Genomic DNA, 24,360 nt, shown 5'->3' on the forward strand with positions numbered 1-24,360 from the left:
ATTTTCTTTTAGAGGGCGCTTCCTTTCTCATTGCGCACACGTTGTGTGTATTCCAGGATGATTTGAAAAACGCGACTTTCTTAAGGACGGTGCCCACTAATAGAAAGATATTTTTGCGCGGTATTTAACTATTCAGGAAAAGTAGATCTTTCCAAAGGTATTGGAATCCAAAAAGAAAATTTGGGCTAAGCGCGCATTTTCCAAAGATAAGCAAGCTTCAATTAAGGAAAACAGCGCCTCACATTATCATGTATTTAAATTTTTTAGAATTATCGTTGCTTAATCGTCTCTGAAACATGCGCGGTAATGCCCAAGTCTGATATGATATGATATGATATATGATATGATATGATATGATATGATATGATATGATATGATATGATATGATATGATATGATATGATATGATATGATATGATATGATATGATATGATATGATATAATATAATATAATATAATATAATATAATATGATATGATATGATATGATATGATGATATGATATGATATGATATGATATATGATATGATATGATACTATATATAATATAATGCGTATTGTTTCTGTTTTCATTGCAGTTGACACCATTTAGCTGTCAAGCAAAAGGCTAAAAACATAATGCAACACCATGACATTTTCAGTTGTTTGTTGAATAAACAACCGTGATACGGAAAACATCTTGTGGTTGAAGAATGGTGCCAATTGTTTTCTGAGTTAAATGACCATGTTCGTAGATTGTGAAAAGTTAGCAGTAAGGTGTCCATGAAGAACCCAGAGAGGGAGTACTGGGATTAAAAATAAGGAGGAAAGCATGAATAAAGGCAAGGTTCATAAAAACTCCCCCCCCCCCCCACCGAAAAAAAAATCCTGATTGACCAAAACTGTTTAAGCTAGCTGAACCCAAAAATCGCAGGCATATTACCATACATAGCATCTCTTTATATTTTGTTTAACCATCTGACACAAGCTTTTTAAACAAGAATTTCCGCTAAAAAAGAGCAAGCCTCTTCTACATGTCACACCTTTGTGGGCGTGATATGCAAATTTAGACGCCGCTTAGACCCGTTCAGTTGTGGCAAGATATAATATGCCTTAAAATCGCATATCACAACAGCAATGTAAGATTTCAAGTTCTAATTTGTTTAACGGGGTCTATTCTTAAAATTAAGCCAAATCTATCGGTAAGGACCGTAAGAAAAGACCTGTGTCAATTTTTTTACGCTGGGATGGTTGATTGACAGCTGAAGGTGAGAATGATCAGGCCAGGCTCCTTTTATACCGGAACTTCATTAAAGCATGACATCAATTAAATTATTTCCCGGAGTAATTTGGGATTAGCGGAATTGGCCCTCGTCTTTAGCCCCCAAAAGTCTTCCGAAATCACTCAATTTCTCGGCCAATTTTTTTATAATTTGGCTTAAAAGCCCCAAAATTCCTTACTTCCCCACCCTTTCTGAGTGAAGTGTTGTACCTTTTGATACTTGAAATTAATCAACATCAAGTTAGGTCAATTCTACCAGGAGAAAGTTCGAAATTCCAACATTATAAGAAAATCTGTGTCTTTTCCGCTCAAACTTTTCTATAATTTAAGACTTCAGTTGTAAAAGCAAGATATAACATATTATGTGAAAATATGGTTCATGAAATAGACAGCAGAGAATATTCGTACTAAGTGAATCAGGCAATGTAAGTTAATGTGTTGTAACTTAACACTTCTTTGCAGTACTCTTATCTTGGGTGTGGTTGTCGTCACACGTACGCAGGATCACATATCTAGAGATCTACAAGTCCAACTAATTCTTACATTTTGTCGTTATTTTTTCCTGGACTACATACAACCGGGAAAATGATTGGATGTAACATGTAAGTTTTTACTGGTTAAGGCTTGAGCGAGGTTTTGAACCGATGCTACCAATTGTAATGGAGGACTGAAACCGAGATATCTTGTGAAACAGTTCGGAACTTTCTGCTGTTCTCGCCAACGAATTTCCGAACTATGTCAATTAATCTTACCTTGACGTCTCTATTACATCTCGCACTTACGGAACGTTTGAACATAGTAAGCGAAGAACAATTTGACAGAATACGCAGCCAAGATAGATTGAGTAAACTCTAGGTAGGATTTTGTTTTGACTCAGGAGATGTGCAAAAAATTTAATGCTCAGTTATTGCGGAATCGATGTATTTCCAGCTCAGCAACCCGGTGCTCTACCATTTGAACATTTTGTGGCGCTTAACTTTGGGTATCAGTGCATTTCATTTTGGAATATTTTGTCAACAAACCTCTTGAGGTGGCACTATTTGATACTGGAGGAAATTATTCGAAGCTGAGAGAACGTCTCAAAATGAACAGCTGGTGAAGAAGGTAAGCTCTAAGGGCAGCTAGCTAAGTTCGAGGGCGGTCCCTTACCCGATAGAGGGTATTGCCATCGTATCTGAACTCACCAAGTAATCAAACAAAGGAAACAAAAAAACAAACCAACACACCAGACAAACACATAAAAACTATAACTAAAATAGAAAAAAATAGGCGAATGACGAGAAGTATGTACTAGGTAGGTGAACATGACCAATCTGAGCTGATCCGCAAATTGCTTTATTGAAGCTTTACAAAGTTACGATAATGTTTGAAACAAATCATAAAAGTCTAGAAAATAATCTTGCCTCGACGCAAAGGAGACAATTAAAAAATAAACGGTACAAATACTATAAGACTTTTTTACTAGCTATCGCAGCTAAGGAAAGTTCACACCTTTAAATACGTTATAAACCTCGGGCTTAAATATAAAAGTGCGCCTGTTCAGCTGGTCTCTCAGAAAAATGAAAGTGCTAAGCAGTAGGTAATGTTCTTAAAAAGCATGGTAGGGATTCCCCATGCACATGTTCTTTGAGATTTGGTTATTTGCTTTAAAAAGAGGACACTTTTTAAAAAAGTGCTGCATATTTTTTTACCTCTACCCACCCATGTTATAATGTCTCTTAAAAAATATCGCGTTTGACGGGTGATATACCAATGTTATGAATAACTAGGCTGCAGTACCATATTAGAGTTATCTCCAATTTTGACCTTGCTTGAAGAGCATGGTTCTTGCAGTTTCATTGAGTAATTAAGAACTACGTTGCTTTGACAGTCCAAAGACCCATTAAGAACTTTGTTGAATTCCAGCGTATAATAATGTAGAGTAGGTTATCGGGAAGGAAAGAGTTTTCGTAAGTGAGGAGCATGGAGAAAGGGAAAGAAAATTGCCCATTACCAAAGCAGCATTGCAAAAGTTTCAAGGCAGGTTGTGTTATGTTTTCCAACTTAGACAGTTCTTCTCAAACAAGGCACGTGTAGCACCATAATTGTTTGCCAGTGACGAAATTGTCATCAAACTAATCTTTGTCGAGTTCGCCGGTGAGATTTAAGCGATCACTGGAAAACTCCAAACTTCCTTTTCCAGAGTCGAACGAGGCAGCACTCATTGTGCTGTTGAGGGTAACCCTTATCGCTGAAATTCTCCAGCTGACTGGAAACATCGCTCCAACGGGCATTGAAAGGCTCGAGTTCATCCTGAATGGCGTCGTGAGAAGGCTCATCTATTTCGCCTGCTAGGTCTTTACCAAGTCTGTTGATTCGATCAACTTTTGCCGCGTATCGGGATCGTTCTTCACATTTGATCTGTAAGGAGATAAATGTATATCAACCCTTTTTGTATCAATTTACATTTATCATAGGGGCAATCTTGAGTGTACCTGTTCGCTAAGCCATGCTGACGGGGTCAAATAAGAAAAAAGCAGTTTTCCAGAGTTGCTAACTTACAGGCTCACTTTCTCTACACTTTTTCGTCTAACTTTCTAGCCTTGAAGCGTATATCCATATTAAATACATAAATCAACTTTGCTTAGCGAGGGTGATACTTAACAGTCTGCTACGGCTATAAACCTGTGGCCTTCAGATTCTAGATCGAATTAGAATTTTGAAATGTTGTTTTTTGAGGAGAGGGGAAAAACCGGAGTACCCGAAGAAAACCTCTGGTAGCAAGGACGAGAACCGACAACAAACTCAACCCACATATTACGCCGGGAATCGAACCCGGGCCACATTGGTGGGTGGCGAGTGCTCTCACCACTGCGCCATCCCTGCTCCCCCTAATGGAATGTTGGGTTTTTAGCTCGCCCATTCACTCATCTATTTGTTGGATTCACAAAAGTGACTAGTTACAATAGTTACACAAGATACGTGTAACACACGACACCATAACCCTACAAGGTAGAACGAAACTGACCTCTGTCTTTTCCTGCACCTTGCTAGCCTCTTCTGGTTCCATTCCCACATTAAACGACTTGAGCAACTTCTCCGTGTCATCCATCCATTCATTTGTGGCATCCATCTCAATATGAAACTCCTTCAGTTTGCTTTGGGAGGTCTCGAGCTATAACAATATGCAAAAATAAACGAACAGGCAAAAAAATAAATGATTGATTGATTGATTGATTGATTGATTGAACGAACGAACGAACGAACGAACGAACGAACGAATGAATGAATAAATGAATGGATGGATGGATGGATGGATGGATGGATGAATGAACGAGAACGAGTAAATGAATGAATGAATGAACGAACGAACGAACGAACACATGAATAAATGAATGAATGAATGAATGAATGAATGAACGAACGAACGAACAAATGAATGAATGAATGAATGAATGAATGAATGAATGAATGAATGAATGAATGAATGAATGAATGAATGGATGGATGAATGGACGAAAGAACGAACGAACGAACGAACGAACGAACGAATGAATGAATAAATCTTAACGTCATTTCTGTTAAACTTGACTAAATTCGATCAACCCCCTAAAAATCGTCCCGACAACGAATAAAGCTACAGGAAAGTATGTGAAATTTCGTTGTTCATAATAATAACTTTAGGATTCAAACAAGAAGTCAAAAGCGCCATAGAAACCTTCTAACCACTTCCACTTAGAGCACTCCCAGTACTGTAAGAGAAATTTTATGTTAGAGAAGTGCACTTTGCCAAATATTTTAGCGGTTTTGGCCAAAATAGAGCATAATCTCAAGGAGAGTGCCCTTGTATCAAAGGCCTTTACTATCAATGCTACCCACCTTGAATAGCCCTTGCTAATTGTGGGTTACTAATATTGTAAAAAGTGTCTTCTCTTATAATATATTGTTGTTGTTGTTGTTGTTGTCTTGTTTTTGCTTCATTCTAACCTGTTGTATTCTGTTAATAACTTGCTTTGCAATGTCAGTCCAACAGTCGTCGAAATCTTTCAGTTGAGTATTGATCTCCTTTGCTGCTGGATCAGACTCATCCACATTCTTCAGTAAGTCTTCACCAGCTTTGTGCAACGATTGCAGGCGTATTCCTTGCTCGTCCAACTCCTTTTCTATAACCTAGCATTGAATTACAATATATTATATGGAATTACAATATATTATATGTCATCACATATTCAATCTTACGTTGTCAAAAAATGTGGGGAACAAGGTTGGCTTCTCTCCCCACGCACGCGTAGAAATGTGCACAAGGAAACTGGTAGGGATACTTATATAATATACCTATACTAGTAATAATCAAAGAGTAGGGAGTGCGATCGATGCTCTCGATCCCAGGCTCCCTCTCCTTTGTCAAGTTGGTGATGATGTCATCCGCCCCTGCAAAATCTGCGGGGGATGCCAGAAACGCGTCCCAAGATCCATTCATTCAATGTTGTTCCATACAATCTCAACTCCAGTCTGTATTAGGAGTGCGTTCTTTCTACATCGAACGCAATAATAATCTAGAAACCCTGTGATGGACTTGTATCTTATCTAGGTAGGGAAAGTGATACTCGTAATCATAGATTCATACAAAAGAAACCAAGTTGAGCAAATTGGAGCCCATAGGTTTATCAACAGGGTTTTTTTTTACTGCGTGAAAAGTGTTTTGCATTAAGATAGTTCCATCGTTACTTTAAAGGCAGATTACTTACCCTGAGTTTTTCCAGGTGATCTTTCACTTCCTCCTCATCGGCCAGATCTGTTCTTCCCATGTCTTTCAGCGCCTTCTCTTTGCTTGATAACCAGTTGAGCAATATTAATTGTTCGTCACGGAATCTTTGCCAGTTACTTAAAACCTTTGATAGAAAGATATTTGTCAGGGCTTAGACGAAATAAGAAACTCCGACCTACGGCAAAAGAAACTAGTTACTACGCAATTGTAATTCTAAAGACTGAACCACAACTGAAAAAGAGCTGAAGTCGGATCCACAGGATGTTTATGTTCACCTCACTTCTAGACAATTTTGGAAATTCCACTAACTTACAGAGCTAGTGTGAATACTTGACAAATTCGGCGTTACGCTGAAACGGGAGAATTTCTAACCTCTCGTCCTTCATGCATTTCTTGTGACTTGTCCTCAGAGGAAAGAGGGTTTTGCACAAGTAATTACACAACAGCCTTTTTATGCACCATCGTCGATTTATGAACTTTAAGATTAACAAATTACCTTAAGAAGTTGCGCTTTTCGCTGTTCGGACCAGTTCCACACTTTGCTCCATCGATCACTGAGTGACTTCACCTGTTGATGCGTGCTCTCATTGATAGCTGGGTGGGTAACGTCTACACCGAGAATCATGGAAATCATGGAATGGTCGCGAAGTTCTTCTTGGAAAGTCTGCAAGGCAAATTTAAGAAAAGAAAAATGTAACTGCTAGCACTAAGGACACAAATGATGGATCAGAGAATTAACTCTGTAGGAAAGAAATAAATATATTTAACAAATCGACGGCAGTTTTCTATGGTCTATACTCTTATAGACCATAAAATGACGTCAAAAAATGTTCAAAACTCAAGTGGAACCACGAGCCGCAGGCGAGTGGTTTCACTGCCAAGTTTTGGACATTTTATGGCGTCATTTTATGGTCTATAAGAGTATAGACCATAGAAAACTGCCGTCGATTTGTTTTTTACAATAACATGGAAAAAGTACGAGCGGAATTGACTATTTTTTCGTTGAGAAAGCACGCGCGTTACATCTGACGTCATTTTTATTGTCTGTACTCTTATAGACAATAGCTGCGAGCCAATCAGCGCGCGGGAATTTGGACAGTTATTGTAAAAAAATAAATCGACTTTGGTTAACGAGGGTGACACTTAACAGTCTGTTAGAACTGACAAACCTGTGGCCGTCAGATTCCGGATCGGATTGGATGTGTTGGTTTTTGAGGAGGGGGAAAAACCGGAGTACCCAGAGAAAAACCTCTCGGAGCAAGGACGAGAACAACCTACAAACTCAACCCACATATGACGCCAAGCCCGGTAATCGAACCCGGGCCACACTGGTGGGAGGCGAGTGTTCTCACTACTGCGCCATCCCTGCTCCCCTAAGTGTATGTTAAAGTGCTATTAAAGTGAACCCATAATAATAATAATAATAATAATAATAATAATAATAATAATAATAATAATAATAATAATAAATGCTTTTCTTTATAGTGGAAATGCACTTAGCTACCCAAAGCTAGTTTACAGGCATTCCACTAAAAAATAACGGGAAACAAATATTAATCAAATCAAACATAACATGTTAAAAATACCAACTGGCAGGAGGCAAACCAGCTGGCTATGAATTTCCCACTGAGCGTTAGCCCAACTAAGAAAATGGAAGATCGCACAAGGCAAAGAAAAAAATCTCCGACCATGGCGAGAATCGAACCCACGACCTTCGGATTTGAACTTGCTCTACCGACTAGGCTACAAGGCCGACGGGAGCAAGTCGTGGGTGATCAACTTTTCGCAGAGACTATTTTTTTTTTAATGAAACAAGAATACAACCACCATCTCTGCAAGGTTTACCATGTTTTCTTTGACCGTAATTTTCCAGTGTCATTCAAATAAGACGTGCTGGGCAATATTGGGCAGCTACTTTGGTGACAGCAAAAAGAATGAGATTGAGCAAAACCATGGCCCTGTAAGAGCGTTACAAATTTTGATACTTTTTCTCACCGTCCTCGGCAAACCAATAAACTGAAATAACCAAATTCGAGGGTTTTTTTTGGAGAACGTGAATAAATAAAGTAAAAAGTTTCATTCTCTGTTCATTCTCTTTTCTCTGTGTCATTCTTTCTGAAAGCCGTTCCAATCAATTTAGTTTTGGGATAGTCCGGCCACATTGTAAAAGTCAGTGAGCAAGTTTGAATAAAATAGAGTAGAGTGGACTTATATTTTCAAGTGACCCTTTTTGTTGGCGTTCCTGTCATGCATGGTTACTCAAAGTCCATATTTTCCTGGGCGTACAGTTTGTTTAGCTGCACAAAGCGCTTTAAATTTTCCACTTCTTGGATGACGTGTCACCATTCAAACGAAACGTGAAGAGCAATATTTTCTTGTGGTGTGTGTGTGTTTTTTTTATGCTGGACAAGGCGGTACTAACTATTGGTTCCATGAGTACGATATTCTGGTACTGTTTATTATGTTCCACAGGGGGTTCAAATGAAAGCTATTGAACAGTACTGTACTGGGGTGTTTTTTATGGTGATTTATCAGTTGGCTCTACCATTTGAGTCTGTATAGGCTATCGTAGAAGTTAGGAGCTACTTGTCTTCCTACCTGATGATCTTCCAGCTGCTTCTTCACATCATCGTAACCAGGCCCAATCTCGCCTTGTGCCTTTATCCGGGCCTCCGCCAAATTAAGCCAAACGTTCATCTTTTGCAAGTTTTGTTTGAGTAGCAAGATGTATGTGTCCAGCAACCTGATAAATACCAGAAACAATAATCAGAGAAAGGAAAATGATACTGAATGTCAAACTGCAATAAAAGAGATCGCGGTTGATCTCATTTGAAGGAAATAGTCACACAAAAGCAACTTTGAAAAACGAGTAAAAATACTACATTCTTGTTCATCACACTACAGTTCAACTCGTTCATTGCTTTCGTTCAGTCAAGCAATAATTCAACTATTACAGAATTGTAATAAATTTGTAATTGAAAAGTCATTCAGTGCCCTGTACCTGCTGACATAATCCCCTGGATAAAAGCGCACAACGAAACGGTATCCTTTTTCACCTAAGCTGTTAGATAAACGACGTTCATGGCGGCCCTAAAATGCTCTGCAAAACCAACTCATTATTTTCAAATTCTCAACATCACTTTGAAAAACATTTGCACTGCAGTAGTGACGCCGTGACCTTTGGGGCGAGTTTTGTCCAAGCGCTATAAGCATTAATCCTGGGTAAGCTGGGAGGAAAACCTATAAGTGGTCATGGTTGTTAGCCTGGATGACCGCCAATCGTCTAACTACCCGACCCTGGTGGTTATATCAAAATACCCCTCATACCTCCTTTCCTCCTTGGCAGCTTTGTCTTCGAGTGCTTTGTTCCTTTCATCGATCGTGTTAATTCTCCCTTGGAAGTGGTCTCGCTCATGCTCCTTAAAGAAGTCCTCGTTTACAATACCACGTGACTCGTTTAGAATCTCGTCAACTTTCCTTTGGGCCACGTAAACGCCTTGTTTTTTGAACTGTTAAAGCGAAAGTTTCCAGTAAAAGATATTTTTCTCATAATTTGCGCGTGTAAGTCAATCTAAGTATCGTAACCAGATATATCGCTTGGTTTTCCAATAGTAATGCTACATTTAGTTCAGCTTTCACAGATCGCGAACGCATGGTTTAGCTTGGTCTTCTTTCTTTTCAATAGACCTCTTAAAAGGCTTGACGCAAACGTTTTTTCGTTGACAAATTTCTTTGATAAAACATACCGAAATTACTTATTCCTTCACCAGTTTGTTTTAACTGTTTTCTAGGGAGGAAAAAGTACCACGTTAGATCGATCGTTGAATCTTGCAGGACTGTTGCCAGACAGGAACCAGATAACGAAGCAAACCTGAAAAATGTTTTTGAAGTACCAAGCATTTCACAGTCAGGCTGTCTATCTTCTGAGCTCCTTGGAATTTTCCATAGTCAGCGGCCTTAACTTACTTAATTCAGCGAAACTTTTGCTTTACTTGTTTCGATTTTGCCTCACGGGTTTTACGTTAGCTAACCTGGAATGCGTCTAACGCTTTCTTAGCGGCTTCAAGGTCCAAATAATCCCCATCGTCTCTGTCAATACTAGTCTCTGCTTGTGTTAGCGTCACCTCTGCTTCATCTAGTCTTGTAGTGATGTACCTTCCAAGGACACCAGACAATCTGCAGAAATTAAACATTTTAGATAACGGGGTTAGTTTGTAAAGAAACTGTGATTCATGGTGGCCATGTTGAAAAAACCCAACAGTAAAAGATATTTGCATAAAGATATAATTTATTTCCCAAAGAAAAATCATTATATTGTTTCGCTCCTCCAATATGGCCACCGTGTCACTAACTGGAAAATACATCTATTATATACTTTAACAGTCTTCAAGTATACTCACTTCGTTCCATTGTCCATGGTTTTCAGTTGCAGTTTAGTCCACCTCTTCTCTAGAATGTTAATCTCGTTTTCATAACTCTCAGCTCTCTCGGGATCCACAAGCTTTTCGCTTAACAACCGATTGCTGATTGAAATTGCTTTCTTGAACGTCGGCTCGAATGACGAAATTTCCTCCTTCAATTCCTGTTGGAGACAAATCATAATTAGAAGACAGTTTTGATACACCACATCTGCTAGTAACTGGAAAGAAACAATAAGAAATAAGGTACATTGTCCATGGGTACAACAGGAAGCAGAGAAAAGGGGTTATTGTGCTTAACTGGTTGCGCAGTAGACGTTCGGACGGAGGAGGCGACAATCTTGCCTTGTTTCTTCAGACAAGAAACTTTTCTCCGTGTGGGTGACCTTGTGCTGAAGTGCAACTTAACTTTGTTTACTCAAAACGTAAAGTAAAGACTGCGATCATCGCCGCGAAAAGGCCCTTTGCAGCTAACGGTCACATGGTACAGAATCTGCCATGTTGTAGGGCAAGTTGCGTACTGGGGCATCCAAAACAAAAGCGACCTCATCCAGTCGAACTTAGATATCCCAGTCATAGCTTGTTCTCCAGGATGGTGGATTTTGTACCAAGTGACAGTTGGCTGGAAAGGGCCCATTAACCCCGAAAAAATACCTTTGAATTTGTAGCCACGTGCACTGTCCTTACAAATTCCGAGTTTTTCTCGGGCCATCCCGAGATGCGCAGAACGTATGCGCAGTAGCAAAAGGAGGCGCCGCCCTTAAACAGTTTGTTAAATAGAAATAAATTGGAGCAACGTCTCTTGTCCTAGGAAAAACACGCGGCAGAGGAAAGACTCGGAATGAATGATCTTTAGCCCGGCTTCAGGGTTTATTTACTGAGAAATTGACTTATGAGGGCAAAGTGAACCTCCTCAGCATATTTTAGAGGACGGTTTATTAACAGCAAATTGCTCAAGATATTTTCAACTTGTCATCCACAACTTTAGCTAGAAAACAAAATTGGTGGTGCAAAAAATATTTTGAGATGTAAAACTTTTTTCATTTGTTCCTACAACGGTGAATGAAATATGTAGTGTAAATTCTTTAGTTTCTACCGAGTAGAAGATACTGTAAGACGATTGCAAACATGGTTACGTTTCAAAAAGCCTTTCGAATTATATAAACAAATTCCCCTATCTTGTCTCCATACCTTCCTTATAAAGTACTGGGGACAAATTATGAAAATACGAAGAAAATTCACGTTGGGTGAACATATCCTTAATTCTCATGACCTCAGGGATTGAACAAGCATTGATATGATAAGGAGAAATTTGATGCTCGTCACTGTTAGGGCTTAAATGGGATGTGCGTCTCCCGTTTGAGATGCTAATGCACCACTACAATTTTATTTGTGGTTGGACCGCACACTAGAATAGAAAAAAACCCTGGCTATTTAAGCCAGCAATGAGATTATGCAGTGGTTAGTGACAAGTAAATTTGAAGTACATATACGCTTCTGATAAATATCATGCATACCCTGTGTCTGCCGTATTCTTCCTTGACAGAGCTAATATCATCCTCATTCACTGCTATAGAATCCGCTTGCTTTTCAGCATCGCTCAACCAGTCATAGATTTCCTCCATGAGCTCCTCATGGAGAACTATCATCCCTTGAGTTAACCTGTAAAAGAATACGTAAATCACAATTAAAACGAGCAAACCCTTGAGTTTTTCCCTTCCTTACTGCACTCTTTTTTAATCCCGGGTTGATCATAAAATTCACCTCGAATGAATAAGCCGCTCTACCTGAGTAAAATTTACAATGTCGTCGAATATTCAGGTTTCCCCTAGATGAATCTGGAATAGACAAAAGGACAGAGAATTGCAACAGCGAATCCGTAACTGACCGCTAAAATCACCTATATGTCAGTCCGTCAGTCAGTCGGTCAGTCAGCCAGTTAGCCAGCCAGCTTGTCAGCCAGCTGGCAACACAAACACCAAGCGATGAAAAGAGTGCAAATTCGATTGTTAACTATACCTTGAACTGTGGTCGGATATAAAATGACATTTCTCGGGTAATAAAACATATTTCGACAACTTAAAATATAATGGCCAGTTATAAAACTGTACGTTACTCGCCTGGTGTGCGTTTCGCAATGCTCCCGAGAAGTAATTTTCTTATCCCTTTTCTAAAGATTTCCGGTTTTTCTTTGTACAACTCTGACTAACTCAATTTGTTTCTTAATCTTGGTAAAACTTAAAACAGTTTTGCTTTCAAAGTAATAAAAACTGAATTTTTGGTAATGAATTTTGTGCATGTAAAATAGTTTTGCGGGGGTTTGAGAAAAGCTCGCTCGGGGCATTTCTTAAAACTTCCGAACAGTTTTCGGACCCGAGAAGTATTGTTGACAGTCCGTTTCTTATCGATTGGTGGTAGCTTTTTGTTTAAACTATCTCAATTTGTTTCTTAATCTTATAAAGATTTCAACATTTTAGCTTTCAAAATTATTAAAAATCAAATTCTAGCAATGAACGTTGTGCGCGTAAAAGTTTAAAAAAACGCACGCCAGAGCCGATCGAAAGAGGTCAAATTGTTTGATTTTTTTTCGTAAACTGAGTGGCGTCCAAGGTTAACATAATTTCTTCAGTCATTTGAGGTCAGGAGTTGTAGGCAATTTGTCGTTGTTTTTTGCCAATAACGAGAGGTGAAATTTTCCTGCTAGGTTAAACCGTCTTTCAGCCGTTTACATAGCATGATCGAAATATGATGTCGGAAGATAATCGCTATAGAGTGTTTTCACATGACGTCATGGCGGCCATGTTGGTGTCCCAAAACAAAGAAATGGCGGCCATGTTGGTGTCCCAAACTAAACCTCTGGGAATTGAACTCTATTTTTATGCAAATACTTTCTTTTGTTTCAGTAAACCAATATGGCCGGTAGTCACGTGAATGAAAACACTCTATTGTCTGCTATGCACGTAACAATGAAGTGTTTGTAATAAGGCACAGCCCCCTTACCTTCGATGGTTATCGTCATGTGCTCTGTTCAGTTCAGCCCATTTCTCATCCAGTGCTCCTATCCTCCTCTTAACTCGCGCCTCGTCCTCGTCTCTTAGTATACCGGTCTCCTTGCCATCTTCAAATTGGTTTTTAATGTCATTAAATTTGGCTTCTTCCTTAACCATGTCACCCTGGAATTCCTTGAAATTAAAAGTAAAATATAGTATTCACTAACATGGGTCGTTTGTCAGATTAAATTTGGGGTACAACAGAAGTCCAGAGACACAATCAAGTTTGTTCACTTTTTCCGTAAATGACGGCTAAGGGCAAACGTGAGATTCGCGTTTACGTTTTCTTGAACAAAATGAGCACATAGATGAGAAAAATGCAAAATAATGCTGGCTTTTGATGCTAACGCAGAACTACTCAAATTTTACTGAGAAAATGAAAACAACGAGCGGCAAATGTAGGATAAACATGGCCACGTTGTCATTTCTGAAGTATGCCGTAAAAGTAATTCTTAATCTCTCTAACAATCTCTTTCCCACTGACCATACATTGTGGTTTCCCTGCAAACAAAAATGTTTCCTATCAGAAAAACACTGTTTTGCGGGAGTGGTGGGTTTTTTATGGCATTTAAAAGATGGAAAAGGTAACATGACTATGATAATTAATGACTATGAATAACATCAAATCTCCCGACAAATTTTTTTAGTTTATTTTTTTGCTATTGACCTTATGCCATTTGGTTACCTCACCATGCAAATAATTGTAATCATACTGTAAATATACTTAGGTTGAAGAGGCCTAATCACACATACAAGCTTCCGCTCTTTTAGGTCCCCTCGTCACGTTTTTCTTTACAATTTAGTATTACGTAATTGTGTCATTTCTCGTGTTGTAAATTCTTTTATGTCTTCGGCAAGATTAAACAGGGTATCCCAAGGACTTTTATGTCCGACGGTAGTTCGCCACAAGCATCAATCGCTCGAGTATGCAATCGGTGTGTAGAAGGTGATGGACTTGCCTCATGTTAAAGACTAAGAATCTATTATAATTCTATTCGTAACCCAATTTCGATAAACACTTGTAAACCAGCCTTTCAATAACTTCTAGTAATGAATTAACAAAGGAACTACGGAATCACCAGTAATAGTTTCCAAAAAACACCACCTGCTACAGAAGTTTACAGATAAACAGCTCCTGTTACCACTGCATAAAATTTTGTCATCGTAAACTCTGAAGTCTGGTCATTGTTATGTAAATCAGAAATAAGTCGCTTTCTTTTTGGAGACAACGTCTTCTTCTCTTAAACAACCGAAATGGCTTTTAACCCCGTTCTCTTCTATGAACCCCAAGTAACAAACCCGTATCCTTAGGAATAGTCTTTATCTTACCTGCAACTCAGAAAGTTGTTTTCCAACTTCACCAATATCAGACCCAATATCAGAAAAGGTTGCCGCAGAATCCTCAAGTCTCTCAACACCATGCTCACAGTCAGCAAGGGAGCGGCCAAAGTATTTCAGAGAAGCTTCATTGATCCTGATAAAAACAACAGCAAAATTTTGCTAGCAACTGTTCTGTTATACTGAAAACAAAATGATTTTGAGCGCATTCGCACCGACATGAGGAGTTTCTTCCACAAGTCGCACTGTTCCATAAGCATCAGAAGTTCTTTACTGGAAAGAACGGAGTCGTCTTTAAGCGGTTCGATATCAGTTCGGGCTGGGAAGGTCTCCGATTAATTTACTGAATTAATTACACCGATTAAAAGAAACATGTTTGCGGGAAACATGCTTTCAAGTTATGAAAGTCCTGTAACAAGCCCTTACTTCTAACATCACATTATCTTTTATGATCTCTAAAGGTTTGCTCCATAAATTGGGAGACATGAAGAAGACAGGTAGGCTTTTTACATGCAGCGATTTGAGAGTAGATTAAATTTGAAAAATAGCGTTATTACGGGGTACAGCTCCACGTTGGACGCATTTGATTAAATTTTATACGCTAATAAATATTTATTTGATGATTTCCACAATGCCGCGCTCTACAATAAACACTGATTTCCTATAAACGTGTAACGAACATATTTATTAACCTGGATAATTTAATATTTAGAGAGCAACTACCGACGCAAACAAGTCTGTATTTGCCAATAAACTTAGATCCACTTACCTATCTTTCTTTTCTCTGGTACCTCTTTCTAATTCAGCGACTTGTCTGTTAAGAGCGTTGACTGTTTCGTTGATTTCATCTGCGTCATCGGGCTGTAACTCTTTCTTTTCGATGATGCCGCGGCCCTCATCAGTCACCTCAATCAACTCTTTACTCAAGTCTTCTTCGAGAGAGCATTCTACTTGCTAAATGGGAGAGAGAGAGGGAAATAAAGATTCATTGCAGTTTATGTCACTTGCATAAAAAACGTTGTCAGGTGAAAGGCATAAACGATGAAGGATAAGACCCAACAGCTTTCCAGCCGTGAACATTTGAGCTTATTTACATTCTTGCTTGAAATAAATTCACGTGCGGTTTTTAGGACTAAGATTTACATATTTCACGAGGACAAAGAGACTGAGAAAAACACGAAATACGCCTGTGTAAATTAGATCATCCCACAATTCCATCAGGTTGCACGTTTACAATTCAGACTTTGCACGAGACAACGTTTTTTCAATCGAGTGTACTAATTTTAATCCTTTCCGTTTTCCTTTTCCAGGGTATTATCCTTGTTTTAATGCGTCGACCCCACAAGCTCCAGAACTTCTAAAGGGAGGGGTTCACATTTCAGCGCATGTGCATGAATCTAAATGCTTTTTTCTCTTTCTTATCAACTTTATGTCCTTTAAAATCCCACTCATATGTACTTCAGTAATTACATTCTATAATTAGTCCAAGCAAAATGACTGATGACCAAAATTCACAGAACATGACAGTAGATTGTACTCATATTGTCGATATTGAATTTAGTGTTGACCCGTAGGATTTATTCCACTGCTGATATGTTTACAGTTATTTGCATGTGAACCATTTGAAAAAATTACCACCCGAGTTACCTTCCCTTCCGAATGGTTCATAAACAACGAATTAAATTAAACAGGTTTGGGTCATAGCGAGCAAAGGCGAAGGAGTATTTTGCTTCATGGACATGCGGAGAACCGTGAACTTCCTCCCTTTAAAAAATTTTATAGTGTACAGATAAAGGCTGTCTGTCTGTCTGTCATACTGTACGCGTGCTAACGAAAACAGTAGAGTGCTGCATGCACTGCACTGTGATCTGAGAAGGCGGAAATCAACTGGACGATTCGGGTGAGAAACATTTGGTTAAAAAGGTAGCTTAGACGAAATCAAAATGAGGTAAATACTTGCTCCGACTTTGTAAAATTTTGGACTTTTGCATGCTATTGTCGAATCCGCTAGGGTGGATAGTTTTAGATTATTTCTAAATTTTAAAAATACTCCGTGATTAGAATATAAGAATAATTTCCATTTCTGAAATCATGTTGGGCGCCATTAAAAACAGAACAAAGATACCAAAACGCGAACAAATAAACAAGCAAACAAACAAAAACCAACAAAATAGGAAGGAAACGGCATAGATGCATGGTTGTTGTCCACAGAAATTTAGGGGCGTGAATAGCTTTTTCATTGTACCTGTAGTTGAACAGCGCTTGCTTGAATATCTGCAAAGTCCGTTTCGTCCACATCTTCGTTCACTTTTCTCGTGGCTTCAGTAACAAGCAGACCAAGAGCTATTGACTGTTCTCTCCACCCACCAAGCTTTCCTTGTGTCTCCTTCTTCAATATGTCCAAAAGAGCGGATTCTAGTCTACAAATTGTGAACAGTGGGCAGTTCAAAATGTTAGCAAGGGAGTAAGGTGAGTAGATTATTGGTATCGAATAACGTTAACATTGCGTTCGTTAAACTTTAAGGGCCGGTTAGTTGAGCGAAGTTCAGACTTGCGTTAACAGAACGGCGGTCTAAACCCATTTCATTCTGGCCAATTGTTAACAGTGTCAAAGAGGCACAAAACAGCAACGAGACACATTTACCTACTTTAAACGACCACTCATAAACAGATATATTACGTCTATTGATTGTCTAAAACCATAGTCTAAGTTAGACTTCTTCAAATGCCCGACCCTAACTCTTTTCCTGTTGGAGGCAGACTAGCAGTTTATCGTCCGATTAGTTGACAAGCCGTAATTTAAGCCCATTTAGTTGTGCGACAGCATGAATTAAAATCACTGATACAAGTCGACGTCCACTCAGTTATTGATGAACTTTGCGGACATTAGAGTAGCGATTGAAGAACAATTTCATATTTCCCTCGTAAAGTACCTATCAAGATTTCGCGGCGGTTGGTTACAATGAAATCACTACTGATCCGCGATTTTTCATTTGGATGATGACTAGTAATTCGTCGCAAAATCTACAGTAGTATAAAAAAATCGCACCACAAAAACGCTAGTATCATCAAGTTCTAAGGAATATAAAAAGCAAATAAATAATATAAAACCTAAAATAACTATCGCCATTGTGTTCGTTGAAACTGGAAGTCATTAAAGGGGGACTGTCACGGCGATTTTACTGTATTTTGGTCAAACTGTATCAAATATTTGATCAAAAACCTCTTTCTAACATGAAATTAATCTTGGAATACAAGCAGAACTTGAGCAGTTACAGTCCATTTCCATCCTAGCCATCCGCAGCCAGACATAATTAATACTAGTTTCTGTGCACTAGTAGGGTTATTGTTAACAAAACTTAACAATTATTTCAAAGCATCCACGGACTCAAATATCTTTTTTGGCCACTCAAAGAAACACTAACATAGGTGACGCTGCCCCTTTCAGCGTTCCGCTAACATTAGGGCTCCACTAAATATCAACCAGATCAACCTGTTAATTCCATGACATCAAGGTTATCACTCACTTTTGCTGTCGATCATTAAGGTGATCATTGACACCCTTCCATCTGGTCGTGAGTGCATTCTTTGTTTTGTCCACTCCATCGATGTCTGCTTTATCCAATTTGCTGCTCTCGACAAGATCCTGACTATCTTTAATCATAGCTTCGACTTTTGGCTCGTACTGCTTTACCTCACCCAGGAAAATCTGTAGGAAATATGAAAATAATAGTCTAAGTATTCAAGTACTACTCTGGACGATATCAAACACCAAGTTACTCTTCCCTTACTGAAAATGACGAAACGATGACAGTCGTCTCTTGGAACCTCACAGGTATGATTTTTTGTAACTTAGCCGAGTTTTTAGAAAAAATGTAAAGCGCTTAGAGACTAAGCGAAAAGCGCTAATAACCTTTGTTTACTATTATTATTATTATTATTATTATTATTATTATTATTATTATTATTATAATTATTATTATTATTGTCATTATTTTAATATTACATTTCAATTTTCATCGAGCAAATACCTTTGCTTTTCGTCAAGCTTTCTTTTCGCAACTGCTTAAATTACATATATAACCGCGATAATCATTAACTTATTCATTCTTTCTTCTGTAGTTAAAATTTCACTTTCATCTCAAAGACCTAATTGCTCTAAGTTAAGTCGTCCTTAGTGAGCCCCTGTCCATAGCCCCCTCTCTCTATTTAAAGCATGAGAACCCAGTTGAATTGGTGCCAACCTGGTTGTCTTTGATCTGTTCTTGAAGCACATCTACGTTATTTCCAATCTTTTCTTCGTTTTTAATGAGCTTCTCTGACTCTGACAGCCATTGGTTCATGTTGTCACACCTGTCACGCCATGAGTCGAATCTCTGGTATTCGCTCTCAATGTCCTGTGCAAATTTCTCCAGCCTGATGGGAGAACAGACGGTTTGATTTAATAACTTAACAGACCAAGGACAAATTATGTTACTCGTTGCAATTTCTATATTCTTGCCGGTGGTTTTTCTCTCATTTCAAAGAAGCTTGAACTGCTAAGTACTGCTAATTAATTTAAATATTATTCATTTATTTTTTATTTATTTATTTGTTTATTAATTATTGTAAATTACGTCCAAAGTTTTAAATTCTAGGTCTCTTCAGGAAACGCCATAACAATTAAGATGGTAGCACTTTCAAATCACTTCAAGATCGCCCTATTGTTAAGTCACGTTCTTCTCCTGAGAATTCTTCGTTGAGAATTACATTATTAAAGAAAGGAGAAAAGTAAGGTCGATACCATACCATACCGTATCATGCCATATCATACCATACAATAACAAATTATGCCGTACCGTGCCATACCTTAACACGATTCTAATAGTAAAGTAATGGCGATAGTATATACTAATAACACTACTAATAATACTTATGCAGTCTAATAGACAATAAAAATGTCATCCCTGCGGCTCCAAATATTTGAGGAAAAAGTGAAGGCTTTTCAGTGTGCCGGTTATTCGAACTTTTTAAATGCTCTTCTGTGCTGTTAACAAGGGCTCATAACTCAAATACGTATATTAAAACAAACGGCTTTCCACCAAGCTAAAGTTGTAGAAAAGAGAAAATTGAGGTTGACTACTTTCAACGCAACCTCGAAGCTAACATATAATTAGTCGAATAATTCTATTAAACCAAACGGCTTTCCATTATACTCTTTTCTCGAAGAGAAAAAAATTATCAAGTTAAAGTTAAAGGAAAGAGAAAATGGAGGTTATCTTGATCAGCAAAACCTCATTTTCATTTACTTTCAACACACAATTACATAAAAAATGCAATCTTAAGGATTAATAATTTCATAAAACAAACGGCCTACAATTATAGTTAATTAATTTTTACTTGATTAAGTCTTTTAGAGTCAGGAGGAATATACTAACGATACGCCCACGTATTTTCTATTTATGGAACAGTTGTTATGTTTTCCTTATAACATTCACGCCATTCATGGACCTTGATGTTTGAAATATTGCACATCCTAACATGTAACCGTCATCATTCGGCAGGCTAACAAACGCAGTTCTGAAGGGTTATGTTTACGTTTATTAATTGTTAACTCTTTTGATAACTCGACAGGCTCTCAGCAATCCATGACGTAGTCGAACCATACTTCAAAGAGACTTGTCTTCTCGTGTAATATTAGTTTTCCGATTCCAATGACAAACCATGAGGAACACAAAAATCTGACGTCTTCAGTGCTTGATGAGAACTATCAACCTATTAAGTGGATCTTGAGTTCCATTATGAGGTTCTATGTTATGACTCCGCCGACGAAGTCCCGAAGCGTGACCATCCGACTAAAAGCTGTCGAGAAGTACTTTGATGTAATCCTGTTTGTTTTAGAATACTTTGAAAATGAGATTTCAATTCGCGTGATATTTTTTGGCATGAGCACTTTTGTCAATCAAAGACACTTGGACAAAGCTTTGCCTACACCTCGGGTTAACAATTTCAACATAGTGAACACAGACGAACAACAGTCTAATTAATGCGTTCACGCTAAGTAATTATACACTGCATATTTACCTCTCTTGTAATAAGTCGACTGTTAAGAAGGCCCGGGCCAGGGATGACTCTAAATCATCATCATCACCCTCCATATTGAAGTGAAGACCTTTACCTGTCGTTGCTATTATAAAAATTTGGAGGCGGACTGCGTTGGCGACATGGGAATGCAAATTTAAATGCACCTTAAAACAACATTCTCATGCAAATGTTAATTAGCCGCTTATTTATGAAAACCATGGTAAATATTTGATTTTCCACCATGGTGTTTACAAAAAGGCCAAAGACTCTTTACAAAGACAACTATCGTGATTTCATTGGGCACGGAATTTAAACAATGTTTAAACAGGAACAACTAAACAGATCTACTACTTCAGAAGTGAAAGAATGATAACAATGTTTTGGCCAGAATAGTGCATATGATAAAGTACAAAACCTCTGCTGGGCACAAACCAGAGCAAACTATGACAAATCGTGCAGCAGTGTATGGTTCAGTGCCAAAGGCAACACATGAATTTATATACAATCGTACAACTGATACACCTCTTTTGATAATTAACGCCAAGCGTTCTTTAACAAAAACGATTCGTATGGCATTCAGTATTTTTTTTCTTTTACTGAAGATTACATTTAAGCAACAAGTTCTTGACACTCACCACTGATTTTCCGTCTTTTTCGGCCGAATTTTATTTTCACAAGTATGTCATCACAAGTTAAGGATTATGTATGGATTCAGTAAACTCGACAAACGAATTTACTCCCAAAAATAAAAAGAGTTCTTGTGACCTTAAAGGTGCCATGTCATGTTGGTCTGCACGGACTGCTTTAAAAGAGCTTCAGTTTTCTAGATGGAAAATCGTCCACAATAATTCAATGGAAACGTAAAGAAAGACTACCTTTCGTCAAGAAATCCACAAACCTTTTCTCTCGCTCAATGACGTCTATGTTCAATCCATTCCACCGCCGATTCAAGTCCGACATTCTGTTGGTTATATCACTGGCTTGTTCGTTACTTAACACACCGCTTTCAAGAGCGTTTGCGCCCAAGGCAAAAACCTCGTTCGCATCTTTCTGTTTCGTCGAAGTATCAGTCATGATGTCCTTGAACGAAATAGAGAATGATAAGCAGAAATGGCAACAGTACAGATTTTGTAATGAGAAAATTATGTTCAGTTTTTCAAGAGTGACTACTAGAATGAAATAGGTGACGTTTACAAGCAGGCCACTTGTGTCTGAGCTCGCAAAGAAATATGGGATTCCCCGACGGGAGTCGATCGAGCCCATGATCGTCTACTACCCACGGGTCGGACGTCCTCATCGTTGTGCTACAGGAAAACTCGTAGCGAGCCGTGGCAGCCTTGTCATATTTACCATGCCCATCTATCTGGTAACAAAACCTTCCCTAATGTTTTTTTTTTCGTACAGTTACTTGATTCTTTTACTTTAATATCAGACATTTGTTTTTCAGACGAGCAGCTTTTTTTATAACACAAGACAGTTTTGCTTTGTATAAAGGCACCAAGACCAGAAAAATGTGGCAGAAATGCAGCAAGTAAATGGCACGAACATATATACAGTAAGAAATTTCCGTCAAAAGAAGGAATAATCATTGTAACCGACAAAAAAAAATGGATGAACAGATAATAGCAAGCAGAGCATAAAACGAGTCTCTTTGTAAAAACGAACAATCGTAAAAAGAAGAAAGAAAACAGACAAACACAAATAATCAAACAAACAAAAGGAGACCAAACCAACAGGCATCAACAAACCGTGAACTTATTTTTTGGTGATAAAGCGGGCTGTGAACCAATTTCCTTAAGTCCAAAAGCCTGTAATCATGATAAATACTTCCTTACCTCGTGGTCTTCCAAGAGGTCCACTACTTTGTCCAGGCTGACTCCGGGTTTGGAACCACCACGGAATCTGGTGGTGATCGAGTGCATCACATCTTTTAAGGCTTCGAGTATCGTCCATCTTCGGTTCTTCTTATCCCGCATGATGTCTTGAAGTTTTTCTCTGACGCTGAAAAACAAGTATCGTTGATTGAAATTCAAACTGGAATTGGTTAGTAACATAACAATAAAATTAATCGTAGCAGGATTTGAAAGGGATAATGGCCGGCTGAATGATCAGAGAAGCAATGATTGTTAGCCGATGTTCGGAAACGGATGCTGCATTTTGTGGAAGGGGTTGGTTTGATAGCTAAATCTGTGAAGATTAGATTTGGTTGTAATCGATTAGATTCAAAGCGACGACTCGAGAAGAACATTGGGTGGACGTAAACTATAAATATTAGAAGTTTGATAATCACTAACTGTCAAGGACTTACTGTGGACAATATCTTGTAAGAGAAGAAAATGTACCGACAACGTATCTAACTTCAGAAAGTCATAAACGAAACAAGTGTAGTCGGTCGTCGTATTATAGTAGTTTCAGACGACACAGTGCGCTTAGCCTTAGATTTCTTTCTTAGACTGTTTAAACGAAGTAATCCAGTAAAATAAGTTACCTCTTAAGTCTGGCATTGGACTCGTCAACTGCCGGCTTCCACTGATTATCATCTCCCACCTGTGTTTTTGTCAGTTCTAGCAAACTGCTTTCTGGCGACCACTTTTCGTAGCCAATCTGTGAGAAAACGTGAAAAACAATTGTAACGTAAGAAAGTAACACTAAAGTCCCTGGACGCCCGACAAACCTGTAGCCCTCGGTTCTTAGATTTAATAGATATTAATAAATCTTGTTTCGTTTGTTTGATATTATTTTTTTCGGAAGGTGGAAAACTGGAGAACCCGGGAAAAAAAATCGTAAAACACTAGAAACGCGAACCAAGAGATCTTATTCGCTCCATGTGCTTATTGCCCATTGAAAACTACGCGATATTCTCAAACGAATGGATTCTTTGTCTTTTTGGAAGTAAAGAATTTATGCCAGCGTGAATATGGTCCATTCTAAAAGGGATTACTCCCTAGAGTACTATCACATGATCTGTAATGGGGCAACAAAACAACGTCGCGAAAAGGTCTATCATAACAGCAAGTCCGAGATTCAAGGTGAGAAGCAAAAGCTCACGTTACTGCACTAAACCTCAGCTTCCACAATCAAATTCAAATAAACAAACCAACACAGAAACCCCGCCAAAGAGATAATGAAGTCTAGAAACAAGTATTGTAAAGAGCTCAACTTACTTCTCTACCAATGGTAGTTTGTTCCTTGAGCTTTTCTTCTGTTTTTCTGAGAGATTTGTCGAAACGAGCGGAACTGTCTTTCCATTCTTCCAGAAGCTCCTTTTGATCTTTTTGAAGCTTTGGGATCTTTTTCACGATTCTATAGGAAACAAAGAAAGTTTAGTTATGAATATGATGAAGCATTAACCATCACAAAGAATACGAAAAGCAGACGATTAGTTATTGAAAGTTGAATATAATTCCATCTCCTCCTCCTCCTCCTCCTCTTCTTCCTCCTTCTCCTCCTTCTCCTCTTCTTCTTCCTCCTCCTCCTCCTCCTCC

At 38.4% G+C, this 24,360-nt stretch overlaps 1 protein-coding gene across 5 annotated transcripts in view; it reads right to left on the reverse strand.

Annotated features, from left to right (window-relative positions):
- Positions 1–2,578: 2,578 nt before the first annotated feature.
- The window catches only part of LOC146482203 (uncharacterized), a 99,202-nt gene continuing 77,420 nt past the window's right edge, over positions 2,579–24,360 (reverse strand). For all 5 annotated transcript variants that reach the window (XM_085107477.1, XM_085107474.1, XM_085107476.1 and 2 more), the window contains 20 exons: positions 24,040–24,178; positions 23,364–23,479; positions 22,711–22,876; positions 21,774–21,955; positions 19,057–19,228; positions 18,340–18,521; positions 17,058–17,232; positions 15,582–15,766; positions 14,804–14,948; positions 13,425–13,606; positions 11,942–12,086; positions 10,407–10,588; positions 10,038–10,182; positions 9,334–9,515; positions 8,605–8,749; positions 6,503–6,670; positions 5,987–6,130; positions 5,226–5,408; positions 4,267–4,413; positions 2,579–3,659 (listed from right to left, as the gene is read on the reverse strand). In XM_085107477.1, the coding sequence (XP_084963603.1) occupies positions 3,411–3,659; positions 4,267–4,413; positions 5,226–5,408; positions 5,987–6,130; positions 6,503–6,670; positions 8,605–8,749; positions 9,334–9,515; positions 10,038–10,182; positions 10,407–10,588; positions 11,942–12,086; positions 13,425–13,606; positions 14,804–14,948; positions 15,582–15,766; positions 17,058–17,232; positions 18,340–18,521; positions 19,057–19,228; positions 21,774–21,955; positions 22,711–22,876; positions 23,364–23,479; positions 24,040–24,178 (3,334 nt within the window). In that variant the 3' untranslated portion in view covers positions 2,579–3,410. The remainder of the gene's footprint in view (positions 3,660–4,266; positions 4,414–5,225; positions 5,409–5,986; positions 6,131–6,502; positions 6,671–8,604; positions 8,750–9,333; positions 9,516–10,037; positions 10,183–10,406; positions 10,589–11,941; positions 12,087–13,424; positions 13,607–14,803; positions 14,949–15,581; positions 15,767–17,057; positions 17,233–18,339; positions 18,522–19,056; positions 19,229–21,773; positions 21,956–22,710; positions 22,877–23,363; positions 23,480–24,039; positions 24,179–24,360) is intronic.

This window comes from Pavona decussata, unplaced genomic scaffold (genome assembly GCF_977016875.1).
Source record: "Pavona decussata unplaced genomic scaffold, jaPavDecu1.1 SCAFFOLD_47, whole genome shotgun sequence".
In the NCBI taxonomy this organism is placed as follows: Eukaryota; Metazoa; Cnidaria; class Anthozoa; order Scleractinia; family Agariciidae; genus Pavona; species Pavona decussata.